Source organism: Hyaena hyaena, unplaced genomic scaffold (assembly GCF_003009895.1).
Source record: "Hyaena hyaena isolate Hyena2069 unplaced genomic scaffold, ASM300989v1 scaffold_1449, whole genome shotgun sequence".
Classification (NCBI taxonomy): Eukaryota; Metazoa; Chordata; class Mammalia; order Carnivora; family Hyaenidae; genus Hyaena; species Hyaena hyaena.
Genome location: NW_024082083.1, coordinates 201,463 through 217,534, shown reverse-complemented (window position 1 = coordinate 217,534; position 16,072 = coordinate 201,463). Strand labels below are relative to the sequence as shown.

The 16,072-nt window shown below is 37.9% G+C and overlaps 1 protein-coding gene across 1 annotated transcript in view; it reads right to left on the bottom strand.

The window, feature by feature from the left end:
* Positions 1-826: 826 nt before the first annotated feature.
* Positions 827-16,072, bottom strand: part of PPP3CA (protein phosphatase 3 catalytic subunit alpha) — a 173,524-nt gene continuing 158,278 nt past the window's right edge. Inside the window, exons 14-17 of the mRNA XM_039223803.1 lie at positions 14,061-14,145; positions 8,763-8,860; positions 5,698-5,727; positions 827-2,555 (exon numbers count right to left, since the gene is read on the bottom strand). Of these exons, the coding sequence (XP_039079734.1) occupies positions 2,359-2,555; positions 5,698-5,727; positions 8,763-8,860; positions 14,061-14,145 (410 nt within the window). The 3' untranslated portion in view covers positions 827-2,358. The remainder of the gene's footprint in view (positions 2,556-5,697; positions 5,728-8,762; positions 8,861-14,060; positions 14,146-16,072) is intronic.

Sequence of the window (16,072 nt, the reverse complement as noted above, 5' to 3'; positions counted from 1 at the left end):
TAAAAGAAAGGAATCCCCCCAGATGAATTTTTTTTTCTTTTTTTTTTTTTTTTTGGGTCAGGATTTTTTCTCTGCAGTTATAAGAAAGAAAATAAACACCTCAGTATCAGAATTACCATTTCTTTCACATCGTTCTAATAGGCTGCATCTAAGTATTTTCCTTGGATGTCATTTTTTAAGGATGGAAATATATCCATAGGAAAACATGTTTGAAGTCATTAAAGTGAATTTGGGATAGTCTTTGTCAGAGAATATATCTAGAACATCTTTGTCACTAATTGCCATATTCTTAATTATTTAATGTCACAGGCATACTTTATTACATAAAACAAAGTGCACTGAAAATGAACAATGTTAGAAACAAACTGGAATCTGGTGTATCTTAAATCTTCGGGTGATTAGATATTAGCCGAAGCGCCGGTATACAAATTTCATATCCATACAAATGCAATTCTCTTCTGTGATGAAAAATGCACTTAGTTCTTTTTGCTTTAGCGGATAGGGCATCCAATACAACTGAACCAACCTGATAACAATTTTTGTTTTTTAAGGAAAAGGGATGCTCTGGTTTCTTGACTGGCTCCCACACTCAAGGGAGCCAGAAGATGGCATTTGCTCTTTTAAGTACATTTCTCTTGTCTGATTTGAGACACAATCCACCAAGATCTTACAGCGGAAGTAGGCGCCACACCTGAGATCACCAAGCCCTCAGAGTGGCCTGCGGGAGTACATCTGTGATGCATGGTGTGGGCCCAGCACCTAGAAGACAGCATGGTGGTTGTGAACTTGACTCCCTTCAGCAGACTCAGTGAAAGGATGAGAGTTCTTTAAGTTCATGCACATTTTATTGAGTAGTAATATAAAATGCTTTGTCTTTGTCATTGTTACAAGTGCATGCTTTGATTGCCAACATTTCAGAAGTCAAATTACAAAGGCAAGGCTTTAGGCTGTAGTGAATTACTTGGGCACTTATACAATTGTTAAAAAATATGAATGGACTCTTGTTGTTTTCAGAATGAACCAGTTGTAACCCGTAACTGATATACAAAGGGAAAAAAGTGAAAAAAGTACATATTTTGTGGCACATGACAGAACAGAACGAAAGAACTAAACCGTGATGACATTAAGTTACCATGCATTTAGAGTTTCACATGTAACTACAAACTTATTTAAATTTCACAAGGGTTGCTAAACATGCTAACCATCTATATGTGCATTGACAAGCTTATGTTAAAAACTTTTAAGAATACTCTCCCCTTTAGATTTTTCCAAAGCTTTTTTGATTACAAAATTTCAAAGGCATTAAGCATTTTAGAGAATATAAAGTACGCCAGTATACATACATTTCCAGTATATGTCAGACCACTAAGCGCATTACAGTCCCATACAGGCCGATACAGCCATTTTTTTTTTTTCTTAAAAAACATGCATAGGCAGATTTTTTTTTTTTTACAGAATATAGATGCTTTATCACTGTACTTAATATGGTGTCTTGTTCACTATACTTAAAAATGCACCACTCATAAATATTTAATTCGGCAAGCCACAACCAAGACTTGATTTATCAACAAAAAAAAAAACCCTAAATATAAACAGCAAAAAAAGATAGATGTAATTATTCCAGTTTTTTTAAAACTTAAAAGAAAAGAAATGATATTCATTGCTAAATTAATAAGATAAGTGTTATATGGAAAGAAGAGCATTCAAGCACACTAAAGAAACCTGAGGTAAGCATAATCTGTACAAAATTAAACTGTCCTTTTTGGCATTTTAACAAATTTGCAACATTCTTTTTTTTTTCTTTTTCTGTTTTTTTTTTAAGACTGCCTAATTCATTTTATAGCCATTGTCTGACAAGAGTAGCAAAACATTATCAATAAATAGTCCTTATTTAGTTTGTACATCATTTTGTTAAAAATGTTTGATGTCATCCATTTTTAGTGCTGCAACTGTAAACGTACAATAGAGTAAGAAATTAGACAAAGTTTTCGTGTCCAGTAACATAATAAAAGACCTTTCATTAACCTATCTAGAAGTCCCCAATGCAGTAGGAAAACATGTTCATTCCCCTAACATTGCAGTATATACTAGCGTTAGCTTTCTTTTTAAATTTTTTTCCTATAAGCATTTTTAAAAGGCATACCCCAAAGAGGTGTTTAATCACCACCTCTACCAAAATATAGTTTATTATCTCTCTCCCTCTTTTTTTAATGATAGTGTAAACTGAATCCAATTCCTGGCCCCCAGAGCAAATAAGCTACCGTCAGAGGCAAGAACACCCAACTGCTGATAGGCAGCAATCCCATCATGCCCTGCAGCTCAAAAAAAAAAAAAAAAAAGAAAGTGAACAGGAAGTGGTCACTGGATATTGCTGCTATTACTGCCATTGCTGTCCGTGCCGTTAGTCTCTGAGGCGAGAGCCTTGTTGATGGAGTTAAGGTTGGCGTCAGAGGGCATGGCGTCTCTGCGGGGTGGCATCCTCTCATTAATTCGGTCTAAGCCCTTGGCCTCCTCGAAGCTAGTGATCTTATGTTGTGGTGAAAATCCTTTGATGGCTAAACAGAAAATCATTAAAAAAAAAAAAAAAAAGAAAAGTTAGAGGTTAGCCGGAGGAAAGCAAAGGGCACAGCTTTGCATCAGGTGAGGTTAGAGATTTCGCAGTGAGTGAGGGGAATCCTTTAGTAGAGAACAAAATGACGGGACCTGAACACAACACAACAGACTCCTTACCATACCCGAAGATAACCAAAAGGTTTGAAAACAGCCAATGTCTCTTGCCAACCAAAATGTCCTCTTCAAGTTAGTAAAAGGTAAACATTTCTCTGGTCTTCGTGAGCGTTTAGATCAACGAAATGCGAAGTGGATATGTAAAGAAGAAAGTTGCTACCAGGGACAGGGATCTAGATTGAGCATCGGCTGGCCACGTCATTAAAATGATTATTGTATCAAACACCCTAACCTAGACAGACCGTTAACACAGCCTTACTTTTGCTATTCCACTGTGCTAGTCATGGCAAATGCAGTAGAGTCAGGCGAGCTAGGTCTCAAAGTCTAGTAGAGGCCTTTAGAGCGGAAGGTAAGAGGCTACAAGAGTAATTAACTTTGCCATCTCAGAATCCCAGAAAGACCTTCTTGGCAAACAACTCAATGGTGGCAATGAGGAAAAAAGAGAAATTATAAACTCCTGCTTCTCCAACTCAACTTTGGAAGCATGGTCAAGTGGGTGATAAAGTAAGAGAAACTCAGAAAAATCATGAGGACGAAGTAGAAAAACGTCATCTGCCCTTCAGCAGCAAAACAGGTCAAACTGATGTTCACCTGATATCCATTACTGCCTAAATCAAAGAAAAACCCTTTCTTAGTAGATCAATATAGATGTAAGTAAAGTTAACGGTTCAAGAATAAGGAGAAAATGCCTTTCAGAACTTTTAGCAAAAAGGACAGGATTGGTTTGGGCCCTTTTCAGTGAAAATGTGGATTCTCAAGAGGGAGTGTGGATATTTGACTTTTTTCATTAACCCTTAGTGTACTCCCAACATAGACAAGGCATTTGTGCAAGAAACTTAAGGATTTCAACAGCAGGTGCACAAACCAACCAGTGAGTTAAAAATAAAGTACATAATTGGGCAACCAATGACATCGGTTTGCTTTACTTCCTGCGATGGGCAAGCCAGATATTGAAGGGCCAATCACCAGTGCTGAATTGGGCTGTATCTTCATAGCTGATCAAGGACAATCTCATGGTACCTTTATCCTCCCCACCTTATTTGAGGGGAGGGGGGGGAAGGAAAGCAGTTTCAAGTTGAAACTTTGCCCGCCATTTCTACCCAAAGGTGCAGTGCCTTTTATTAGTATGATGAGATTCTTCAAAGATATACACAGTTGCTTCCAAACTCATTACATGACAAGAAACAGTGTATCACCCCTCTGCACTTTAAAGGTTAGCAAAATGGTGATTAGTCAGTTATGAGAGGAAGAAGATGGGGAAATGGGGAAAGACCAAGGCCCAAAGCAAAGCTTCTTAATTCTTCTCTAAATCGATAATAAATTGCAAAATAATAGAGGCTTCTAATGAGCACCCACCCTGAAAATGCAATTATTTTGAGGGACAGAATAGTGGCACAGAGGTATTCTATTCGTTTTCTAAACCACTGTGAATATCATTTCATCGTAATGAATAAATAAAAAGTTTGTTAACGTGATAATTTGTGAAGCGATCTTACTAATTTCAATGGCAAACGAGGAAGCTCTAGGTTTGAAAAGCCAATAGGGTGAGAGCGTAGACATTGAGAATCTAGCTAGAACGATGGATGTGTCCGGAATGGGGCTCCATCTTTGATCAAACTGTCTACCCTGGTACCGAAGAATGTGCTCTGCTGTAGTTGCTGGTCAGACAATGGGTATTAGCAATTTACATTGGTAGTATACTTAACACGACACAGAGTCACAGAAACCACAGAAAACAGCCAAACTATCCACAAGAATGCACACTGCAGATTAGAATTTGCCAAGAGGAATAGAGAATTCCCACATAAATAGCAGTCGATTCACTGCTATTTAGGAAGCAGTTGTATTTTCTCTTACAGTGCTGTCATTTCTCCTACTGTATCCAAATCATATGCAAATTCCACAGTCTAAAGTGGCACTTTTCACATCATTATCAAAGGACCATACACACACAATTTTGGGAAAAATAAAACGTGATCTTGCAAGAACAAAATACAACTGAAGAATTTTGTTTTAAAGGGGAACTTCAAATTATTCTTTTTAAAAAAATTTCCAGAGGATATGGTGGGGATAATATTAGACAGTATTCTGATACACAGTTCTCTCATACCTATGTATTTTTTAAGCCCTTGATTCAAAAGTAGTTTCTAGAGGGTCAATGCTGTAGTCCTTGAGTAGTGCTAGGGCACAGTGGGTGACGTATATACAGTTCTGGATTTCCCCGACGGCACCTAGCGCAGTGCCTGACTCAAAGCAGACAGAGAACAGTCCACTGAGTGAGGACTGGACTGTCACTGTTCTTGTAATGGCCATTGCCACAGCCACTGGGTAGCTCTGAACTCTTTATAGCATCTTGCTGGTGCTAACTGTCCTACAAATACCAGTAGGTCAAAATTTGTAAGACTCTCAGAACTCTTTATCTCATGCACGACTGTCTCGTGCTGGAATATTTCTTAGAGACATAAATTATGTTGAACTACAACAAAGCACTATTCAAATGAACACTTTTTTTTTTTTTTGCTAGAAACTTCTGAAGACTAGAATTAATAAAGCTATTATTCTCTCCTTTTTCAGTGCTGACTGAAAATGATTTGAGGGAGGGACATGGTTCAACTCAAAGAATATTATTTTATACGATAGTTGTCAAAACAGAAGCTACAACCCCCACCCCACATCGTTCAAGATATATAATCCTTTGGTTTTCTGTGATTATACTAGGTTCGTTGTATACGAAGTCAAACATAGCTTTAAGGGAAAAAATAAACAAACAAACAAGCCATAAAAGGACATTTTCCCCTTTAAAGCAAGAACATGTTGGTTAATACTGAGCCACAACTGTTAGCCCAACACCCACACACTCTGTACAAGCTACAGCAAAAAATAAAATAATAAAATAATAAAAAAAATGAATACACCCAGCAGAGCCCTTATCTGTTGCAGATACAACAGAAAGGGGACTGGCCAATTTACCTTCATCAGCCTCAATAGCCTCAACAGTAGCTGAAGAGAAGAAAGGGGGTGCAAAATGAATGAGAAAAATGAGCAGAGGATTTTTAATTCTAAGAACAAATCAGTGACGTTCAAGGGAGCTCAGAGTATTAATGCTCCTGTAAGTGCTGGATTCTGGCACAGACAATAAAACAGAAACGGTATAAAGAAAGAAAAACCACAACAAAAGTGAGCTTATTTTATGAGCTGGATACACCTATCTGAGTGAACTGAGTTTTGTTTAATAAATGACAAAATGATGAACCCTTGAGGAACACAGGACAGTTTTATTTAGATGGAATCGATAAGGGACGAGGTTACTCTAACATGTACATCTGACACAGAAAGGACAATAAAACCACTGCTATCCCTGGTGATCTAAGATTTTAAAATGCCAGACATAATAGCAGACCTCGAAACAGTGTCATAACATTGGTGGCGTAATTCACACTATTCAGTATTAAGTGGTGCGATTCCTAGTGTGGTGCAAAGGTAGAGTGTGTGTCTGTGGGTGTCTGTGTGTGTGTGTGAATTTAGAGGAAGAATCAAATCAATGCATCTGACTTGATAGTGTATCTAACTCTTCAAAGACCAACACCAAGTGTGTCTGGAGCAGTGAGGGAGAAGGAGAAATGGAGGCAATGAAGTATAGAGTCCAGGGTCCCTTTGCCAGGCTACCCAACTGAAAATAAGTTTTCTTTACTGGAATACCATCTTTGGAAATGAAATTCCTGAAATGCTATAATCAAGTGGTAACATGTCAGTTGCAGTAAGAATTCTATCAGCATTTTAAAGAAGAGGCAGTCTAAATACTAAAACCTCAGCAAATTTCAGAGGCTAAAAGCCCATTGCTTTATCAGCAATTTTTGTAATAAGGTTAGCATCTGTATTCTCACTAGTCCAGGTGTATGAGCCTTTCCATGTTATTAAGGCTAGCTGATATTTCCCTAATTAAGTGCTAAGATGCAAAACTTCTCTGGTAACTCCAAAATGTTTAATATTAAAATTCTACCTCTTGACTTTAATTTGCATATCTCTTATAATTTAAAGTTGCAAGACTAGAGCAACCGCCAAACGAGCACTATAATTTCCTTACAGTGCCTTCTGATCCCTTAAGGTGAAAATGTAAAATGTTTGCCACCATGGAGAAAAGCTAAACAGTAAAGCTTTAAGCAGTTTCTTCTTTTTGACAATTTGAAATCCCAACAGTGGATTCTGAAATCATTTTAATGTATGTGCTTTAAAATCCATACTGAGTTTTCAAGTTCTCAGGACTAACGGGGTTCCAACCCTTGGGTCTAGTCTATGTGTATGCGTTTGTGTGTGTGAGAGCTCCACACAGAACAACTCACACCAATGGATTTAACAGAACGTAACAGAAAAGGAAACTGAATAATCTAAGTAAACATACAAGTGAAAAATCTAGAAACAAAACAAAGAATTCTAAGAACTTAAGTAACTGAAGTTCAAACGTAAAGCAAAAAATCTGGAACCACACCAGCACCAACATATCAGAAATATGCACTGCCCATTATTAAGTGTTTCCTTTCAAAGCAAATGTGGCCCACAGTTTCTGACAATACACCTGCTGTGCCTTAAAATGTGCTTATCAGAAACTAAGCAGATTTCAGTCAATTAGGTAGCTGTGTTTTATGCATATAAATGATTCATTTATGTTCATTTGTTAAAAAGCATGTTTGTTTTGGTGGGAGAAGTTTTTTTTTTAAGTCATTAAAATTATCTTTAGATATAAATCAAGAGGAAATGTACTTCGATGTATTTTCCTATCTTCATTTACAAATTTGTTCCTTTTGTGGGAACTAAGATGTTGATTTTGGAATAAATTCATATGAAAATAAAATTACAGTGATGTTGAACATGACTCTATGTAGAAGGTGTGCCTAAATCAAGTAACCAACCATAAGAATACTTTCATCTTCTACACTAAGGGATAGAGGTAGAAAAAAAAAACAAAAAAAAAAACAAACAAAAAAAAACAAAGCACACACACACAAAAAGAAGATTCAGGAAAAGATATGGAAAATTAAGCAAGAGGCTGAGATTAGTTTTTAAAATGTTATAGCATATTTCTGTTTTATTGACTTTTATTCATTGATTTAAAGTCTAATCTAATAGTAAATTTTCATAAAGTATCATTAAAATTGGACTCTAATTAAAGGTAGCATTAGTTAAAATAGCAAGACAAAATTAACAAACGGAAAAGAAAATATATCAACTGTGCTGTCTGATTTGGTGGCCACTAGTCACATACGGCTATTGAAAGCAAATTAATAAAAATTAGCTAAAGTTTAAAAAATCTGTTTCAGTTTCTTGGTTTGGACTAGCTATGTTTGAACTGCCTGATAGCCATGTTACCAGTGGCCCCTGCACAGATACAGAATTTCCATCATCACAAAAATGTCTACTGGACAGCAAACATTTTAATTAAAAAAAAACTATCTTAAAGGAAATGTTTTCATTCTCTTCCAAAAATAAACTGTGGTTCTACTCAGTCTCTTAAGTTCTGGATGGAGAAATCAGAGAACAGACACTTACGACTCCCAATATCTATTCAAGCAGGTGACGAAATCGCCCTTTTAAATGTTCTTCCATTCTCCACTAGAATCTAGACCATAACGGATGTGTATTTATGTGAGTGTTTATTTTTTTCAATCAGACAGCTAACCAGAACATTTAGCAAAAGCGTCATAAAAAAATCCTTTTTAGCAACGTAACGGCTCCAAGCTGTCCACGCTATCAGGCGTGTAGACAACCAAAGTGAGTCATCTCCAGGTGGGGGCTGACTATGCGGTTAGGGTGTACGTGGGTGGATGGTGGGCAGCGGAGGAACCCGCATTCCTGTGAAGAGGGAAGCTATTCTGTCGGACACGACTGGTCAAACTGATGTGGGGTTTCAGCCCTTCTTCCCGCTGAGAAGAACTGAAGACCAAGGCCGAGCTTAAATGGAGGAACGAATCAGGCTAAAAACACCGCGGACAGAGATGCCCGGGCACACAGTCCTACCCGATACCAACGCGTCTGCTTACCGCTTTGCAGTGTCTGCTTCCCTCCAGAAAGCACTCCGCTGGGGAGCATGCCGGTGGGAGTCAAGCCTTTCAGTGTTAGCACGCTCTCACTCTCTTCTCTGGAAAGGGACAAGGGGAGAGAAGACATTAGCTTTTGTTTTCTTTTCAAAAGGAAGAAAAGACATGCAGAGGGGCAGGAGATGCATAGTAGAACTCAAATCTAGGCTCTCTGGATTTTTATTTTCCTTAAAACATAGTATATATGTATTTTTAAATGTTTCTTTTTGAGAGAGAGAGCAAGCAGGGGAAAGGCAGAGGGAGAGGGAGACAGAATTCCAAGTAGGCTCCATGTTGTCAGCACAGAACCTGAGGTGGCGCTTGAACTCACGGACGGATGGTGAGATGATGACATGAGCCACTGTCAAGAGTCAGACGCTTAACTGACTGAGCCACTCAGGAGCTCCTAAACATAGTATATTTTTATACAATCATATAAAAGTAATGTTATGCCAATGAATAGTTGCTCTGATAGAGTTTATAATTACACGCTCGTGCAGGTTCAACCTTTTCTGAGTCCTAAATTTACATTTTGTAAGCAGGTGTCAGGATACAGAGTGTTTGCTGGGCACCCTTTGTTGATACTGTAAATATGTTAAAAATGAGCTATGGAGAGTTTGGAGGTAAATTTTCCAGCCAAGGCTCAGCAGAAGTTAAGTGGGACTGACTTTTCTTGAGAGAGAAGACCAAAGAGTAAATATGAGAGATTTTAAAAACTCCATGGTTTATGGATTAGGGCACGAGCAGTTACATTCAGGGGCTATTAAGTAATTTTGACATCATATCATAAGCACAAATAATGACAACCAGACAGTGAAGCAACTGGTAACGTTTCTCACCATTTCTGTTCAACAGTCTCTTTCCCCACTGATTTGCTAATATAACATTGTATTACTCATTGTGACAACTGTTTTACAGTCTTATGTACATCATCATTTCAATTATATTATTAGTCACAGCACTATTATTCACTTTGATTTATTAATAAATCATAATGATTAAATAACCATGAAATGGGAATAAGCTCATATCTTTCCACATAGAAGAAATCCTACATAATCAGAAAAAAATGTTATAATATATATATATACTTACATATATAGGCATAATGTTTACAATATGTATAACTACCAATGCCACATTTTTATGAAGATGTCTAACATGACCCAAACAGACTTCTGTTTTTTTTTTTACGTTTATTTTGAGAGAGAGAGAGCGAGCAAGCAGGGGAGGGGCAGAGAGAGAGGAAGAGAGAATCCAAAGCAGCTCAGAGTCCTATGTGGGGCTCCATCCCAGGAACTGTAAGATCATGATCTGAGCCAAAATCAAGAATCAGATGCTCAACTGACCAAACCACCCAGGTACCCTCCCCTCCCCCCAACAGAATTCAAAACATTATTCCCCAAAACTGCTACTTCGGCAGGCTTTCTTCAACTTCATCTTTTAGTTAAGCTTAACACATTGCCCCTTCACTCCTATCCTCTCTCTATCTACCACCCTGCATCTCCACTCAATCAGCCAACTTTGGGGGCTCACTGTATTGCCAGCATCTTGCCACTTCTCTTTTAAGACAGCTTTATTGAGTATAATTAACATCCCACATTATTCATCCATTTAAAGCATGTGATGTAATCAATTGTTTTTAGTGTATTCGCAGAGTTGTGAAACAATCACCATAAGCAATTTTAAAATATTTTCATCACCGCCAAAAGAAATTCCCCCAGTATCTGCAAGGTTCACTACCTCCTTGCCTTCGAATCTCTGCTCAATCATCACCCTCTAAGTGAGGATTTCCTTTAGAAGCTACTTAAGATAATATTCACCTTCTATTGTCCCTACCTTTCCTTAATTTTATTTTATTAAAGCACATATCACCCCTGAAAAACTATACAGTTTATTTTCTCTTGTTTTTTTTTTTTTAAGTATCTAGACCAGAATAGCACAGTATATAGTCCACATTCAAAAAAACATTTATGAAAAGAATGAGTAAAAGGAAGACAGAATGAAGAATGGCAGTGTTATCCACGTTTTAGATTTCTATATCCTTTACTGCAGTGTGCTTAGAAATACGAGGTTTGAGATGTTTACAAATCATTGTTTACCCTCATACAGGTATTGCAACCTTTTCAAGCTTCTGCTGTCAAATGAATAGAGGTCACATAAAGAAGAAATATCTTAAATGCTAATATATGGATTTGGAAATTGGGAGTATCTCTACATAAATGAACATACTGGAGCACCTGGGTGGCTCAGCTGGGTGAGTGTCAGACTCTTGATTTTTGCTCTGGTCACGATCTAATATATCCTGAGATTGAGCTCCATGTCAGGTGCTACGCTGACAGCATGAAGCCTGCTTGAGATTATCTTTCTCCCTCCTTTTTTCCCTCTCTGCTTGTGTGTGCATGCGCTCACTCTCTCTCTCAATAAATCAACATTTAAAAAATTAAAAAGAGAAATGAACTTTCTTTTTCTTTGCATTCATATTCAAAATCAGGCCTCTTGTACCACCATTCTCATTCATTCATTACATGTTAAAACTTTGAGCTTCACAAATTCCTTTTAGTTTGTCTCTTCCTTTGTATCTTTCTTCCTATGGCTTAATTTGCTCGGATTATTTCAATAGCTTCCAAAATGTCCTCCGTGACATCAATTAGTCATCATGTTAACCAGTCTTCACACTGCCATTAACATGTAATACCTAAACAAGGGTCAGAGCATGCCTCTCATCCTCTGAAAACTTATACCACCAGACCCTCACTGCTTCCACACAGAATATTAAATACTTTATCATGCTATTCAAGGTTGTGTCGAGGATCTGGACTTAAATACATTTTCAGGTCCACTTTTCACTAGATTCCTCACCTACCTTCATGTCTTACCACCCAGCTCTTTTGAATACTTAGAATTCACTGACCATATTGTTCAAGTCAGACACTCAGTAGCACTGCTCACTAACTGAGTTTGGACACCTTGCCTCGCTTGCAAATTTGCCATGTGGATTACTGTCACATGCAAGCGCCATGAGCCATGGCACCTGGCCCTTAGCAAGTGCCCATAAAATGTTGCTCTTAGGAACACGTGACTTATGTTCTTGATGACTTCTCAGCCTCCAGGCATGCCTTTACCACAATTCACCACCTAATGGAATCCAGCCTCTCCTTCCTGGTACTCCTTCACTGTCAGCCTCTTCATGAACATTTTTTTTTTCAGGGAACAGAAGAGCTCCCTGGAGCCCCCCGTTCTCTTCCATAGCAGAGCATCTCTTCATGTATTTAGAACACGTGTCATTGTCGTATGTAAGTTTGTTGTCAACATGTCTGTCATTCCGATTTGGTATTTGGTGTGCCTAACTCAGTATATTGTACACATTTAATACTCAATATTATTTACTAAGCTTTCTCGGGCTATGACCTCCCTTGCATTCTGCAGATTTAGTATAGATGCGTTTAATATAGGAAAACCATAAAATAAACCTTGTTTATATTTTCTGTCAATGTGTGCTATCTTAGTCAAGTCACTGATCATTACTGGGTGCAAATGGATCATTTCTCAGATGAGAATAATTAGAGTTTATGCATCCACTGGCAGTGGCTGGAGGGCCTTGCAGTTTTAAGATGTACCTATGATTCTCCAGCATGGCCCCTCCCACTTTCATGTGGTTTGAAGACTAACAGAGAGGGAAACCAAATTTTTATATTAAGAAAGGCTTCTCCAAGTGAAATATACTTTCACTTGGAACTTTTGGAGCTGTTTACTTCTCCTCACAGAGACTTCAGGTAATAAAAATAAAATAATGTTTCTTTGTAAATCTGAGGCATAATAAACAAGGAATTGATAAAAAAGAAGTAGTAGTTGAGCTTATGACCGTCACACGGTCTCTTGCCCCCAGCGGGCACTTTTCCAGCCACATAGATCTCCTTGCTGGTCCTTCAAAGTGCTGGTTTCTATCTAAGAATCTTTGCACTTTTGCCTTAAACATCTTTACTTCCGTATCTTCATGAAGGTCACCCCCCACTTACCACTCAAATGCTACTATTCAGAAAGTTCTTTGTTGGCCACATACTGAAAGCAGTGCCTCATCTCCCACTTGCTATCCCCCTGTATTGTTTTTTTTCCTTCAAGGTGCCTGATCAGTGCTTTAAGTTTTAACGTACTTATGACTGAATGAATGAGTCCTGATAATTCTGTCAGGGATAGAAAGCATTAGAGCAGAGGCAGCCTCATTTGTTAGGCTGTGAGGAGCAACGATACTCGATTTTCAGCTTTAACAGGACTTTTCAGGATTTGGCTGGCTGACGCAGAGCTATTGTTGACTTTGATTTGGTGTTTTAAGAAAGGCTGATACTGCTTTTCATCTTTCTCATGGCTCCCTGCTATTGGCATCGAGCTGTTTAGTTATCCTTTAGTGACTCTATCAGGAGTACACTAGAAATAGCCAGAGGAGAAATCAAAAGGGCCCATGTAGCTACTCTAGGAGGAAGAAGTGAGACAAAATTTGGCAAAAATTAGGTTATGAACCATATAAGATGGAAATGGACTATTTCTCAAGGTATTCCTATTTATCCTTATAAGTGAGTAACTGCGAATTGACCATATACTCCTCACGTATAATCATGTCATATTTCACAGCAATTTTTTTGAAGAGAAGTGTAAGTTACTTTGTTTTACCTAACAGTAGATAACAGAATTTAAATTTAAGAAAAGTGGAGTTAATTCTCTCTAGGGAAATACTTGTTTTCTAATGCAGGATTAAGAATAACATGATTCATGATCTATTTAAAAAATAACTACTACAGGTGAATTTTAACATTAAATAGCTGTTTTTTCTTTCCATGATTTATTAGAATAACATATGTTCACATGAACCAGCTCGATGGTAAACATTCATTTCCCAGAAATCTACTGAAATGTACCCGATAAATTCATCTTTTACCACAGAGCCAGAATGAAAACTAAAATGAATTATAACAGGTTTCCTATGTCACTACAAGTTCAACCTATTGTGTTTTAAAGTCCAGCAGCAAACAGGATGATAAAACAGGAAGTAGTCCAGTTAGCAGCTTTCTCTATAGAAATAATTTAGTATACTTCAGTGTGACTAAGAGAGTAAGGAATGAACAATTCCATTTAAAAGAAAAAAAACCTAAGAAAAAGTAAATATTTTCTAGTAAAATATTTAAGTTATCAGGTTAAAGTATCAGAATGCTTATGAAGTGACACATGAGCACATTCAAAACAGAAATACAGGTACAATGATCCCACCTGAGAACTGAGAACACTCGGGCCATTTTGCCTATTGCTCGGATCTTGTTCCTTATCACCTCCTTCCGGGCTGCGGCTGTTGCGCCTGTATTTTAAAACAGAGAATTAAGTAGTCAGTGGCCTTTACCTCATTGTAATTATCTTACAAATTTAAATATATAACCAACTATAGTAAGCCAAGCCATCCCTCCCCCAACCACATGGATTTATCTGTGAATTAATTTTATTTTACTTTATCTTTGTAAGCTTATTTATTTATTTTTGAGAGGGAGAAGAGGCAGAGAGAAGGAGAGAAACACAATCTCAAGCAGGCTCCACACTGCCAGCACAGAGCCTGATGTGGAGCTTGAACTCATGGATGGTGAGAGCATGACCTGAGCCAAAAATTAAAAGTCAGACACTTAATTGAGCTACCCACGTGCCCTCTGTGAATTAGTTTTTAAAACTTATACATTTGGCCATTAATACTTGGATGTGGCTCTTGAGAGGTCCCCAAAATGTGAAGAGCAACTTTTGAGATTTCCAAGGGGAGGTGGGTAAAAGGCTGAAAAAATCACGGAGCTGACAGGTTAGGTTCCTACCCTTCTCTTCTAATTGAGTTCCCTTCTCTTGTGTTTATACAGAGAGAGCATGTATTGGCAGGAAGAATCAAGTGAGTCACTAGGATTTTCTACTCATTTCTGGAACTCCATGCTGGGAAGACTACTTTAGGAAACTGTCCTTTTGAAAGTTCTCCCTTGAAGTGATCATACCAGGAAGTTTCAACTCCCTGAGTTCCCTGAAGCATCATGTTTGTTATTTAATGGCCATAAAACATTTGTTTAAGCACCTGATACTCTTTGACCTTCTGTTGGTTCCCATGTTCTAGAGGGAAAAATGGAAAACTACTGAATTGGATTTAATGAGAGATGGTGGCACATGGTTTGTATTTTAGTACTTACGTAAAAAAGTTACATATAGGCCTGTCTGAGAAACTTTAACCACTTATTCTATTTTCCAAATGAAAAAAAAAAATCAATCTGCCTAGGTTATTATTACTATAAATACTTTTATTATGTTTTAAAATAATACTAATATGGTCTTTAGTGAATCTAGTTGTTGTTGTTGTTGTTAAATTCCACAAGCATGTTTGGAGAAGTGCAAATCACAGGAAAACATCTCTCATAAGATTTTTATAATCCAAGGTAAAGGGGCTGAGGTACCATTTTATCTATTATATGGGCCTTTATAGAAAATGTTAACCCAAGAAGATTGTTTTTCTAGTTCTGCTGCCATGAACAGAAATACAACAACAGTCTTCTTGGATAACATCAGAAGGTTCCTCATCCAAATGAACAGTTTAACTTGTTTAGAGACTGCAGGTCTTGGGTGATCACTGGTGTAAGTTTTCGTCTTTTTTTTTTTTTTTTTTAATTTATTTCTAGAGAGAGAGAGAGAGAGACAGCGTGAGCAGGGGAGGGTGAGAGAGAGAGGGAGTCACAGACTGAAACAGGCTCCAGGCTCCAAGCTGGCAGTCAGCACAGAGCCCGACACGGGGCTCGAACCCACGAACCGCGAGATTGTGACCTAAGCGAAAGTCGGACGCTTAACCGACTAAGCCACCCAGGCGCCCCAAGTTTTCGTCTTTTAATCTGAGATAAGGACAAGCTTTTTGACCGTTCTGGAAGGAAAGATTTCTCCTTTTTCTCTTAGAGGGTTTTAAAGAATGTGATCTGGAATCTTTTGCATAGTTTGATGACAGTCAAACAATGAATCACCACACTAATATTTCTATAAGAAAGAAAACTCACATCAAAACACACACCAGTTTGAACTGCCTGGAGGAAAAAACCTCTGCTTTTCTCTCATCCCCAAGGAAAATGAACACCTAATGGGCCACTTTCTTCTCCTGAGTGAGTCAGTTTGGCAGAAGTGATGTTCACACACACCCATCTCACTACCCATGAGTGTTCCTCAGAAGATCTGTACCAGCCAGTTGGCTTCTTCACTTTGTCTCCCTGACCTGAAGCCTT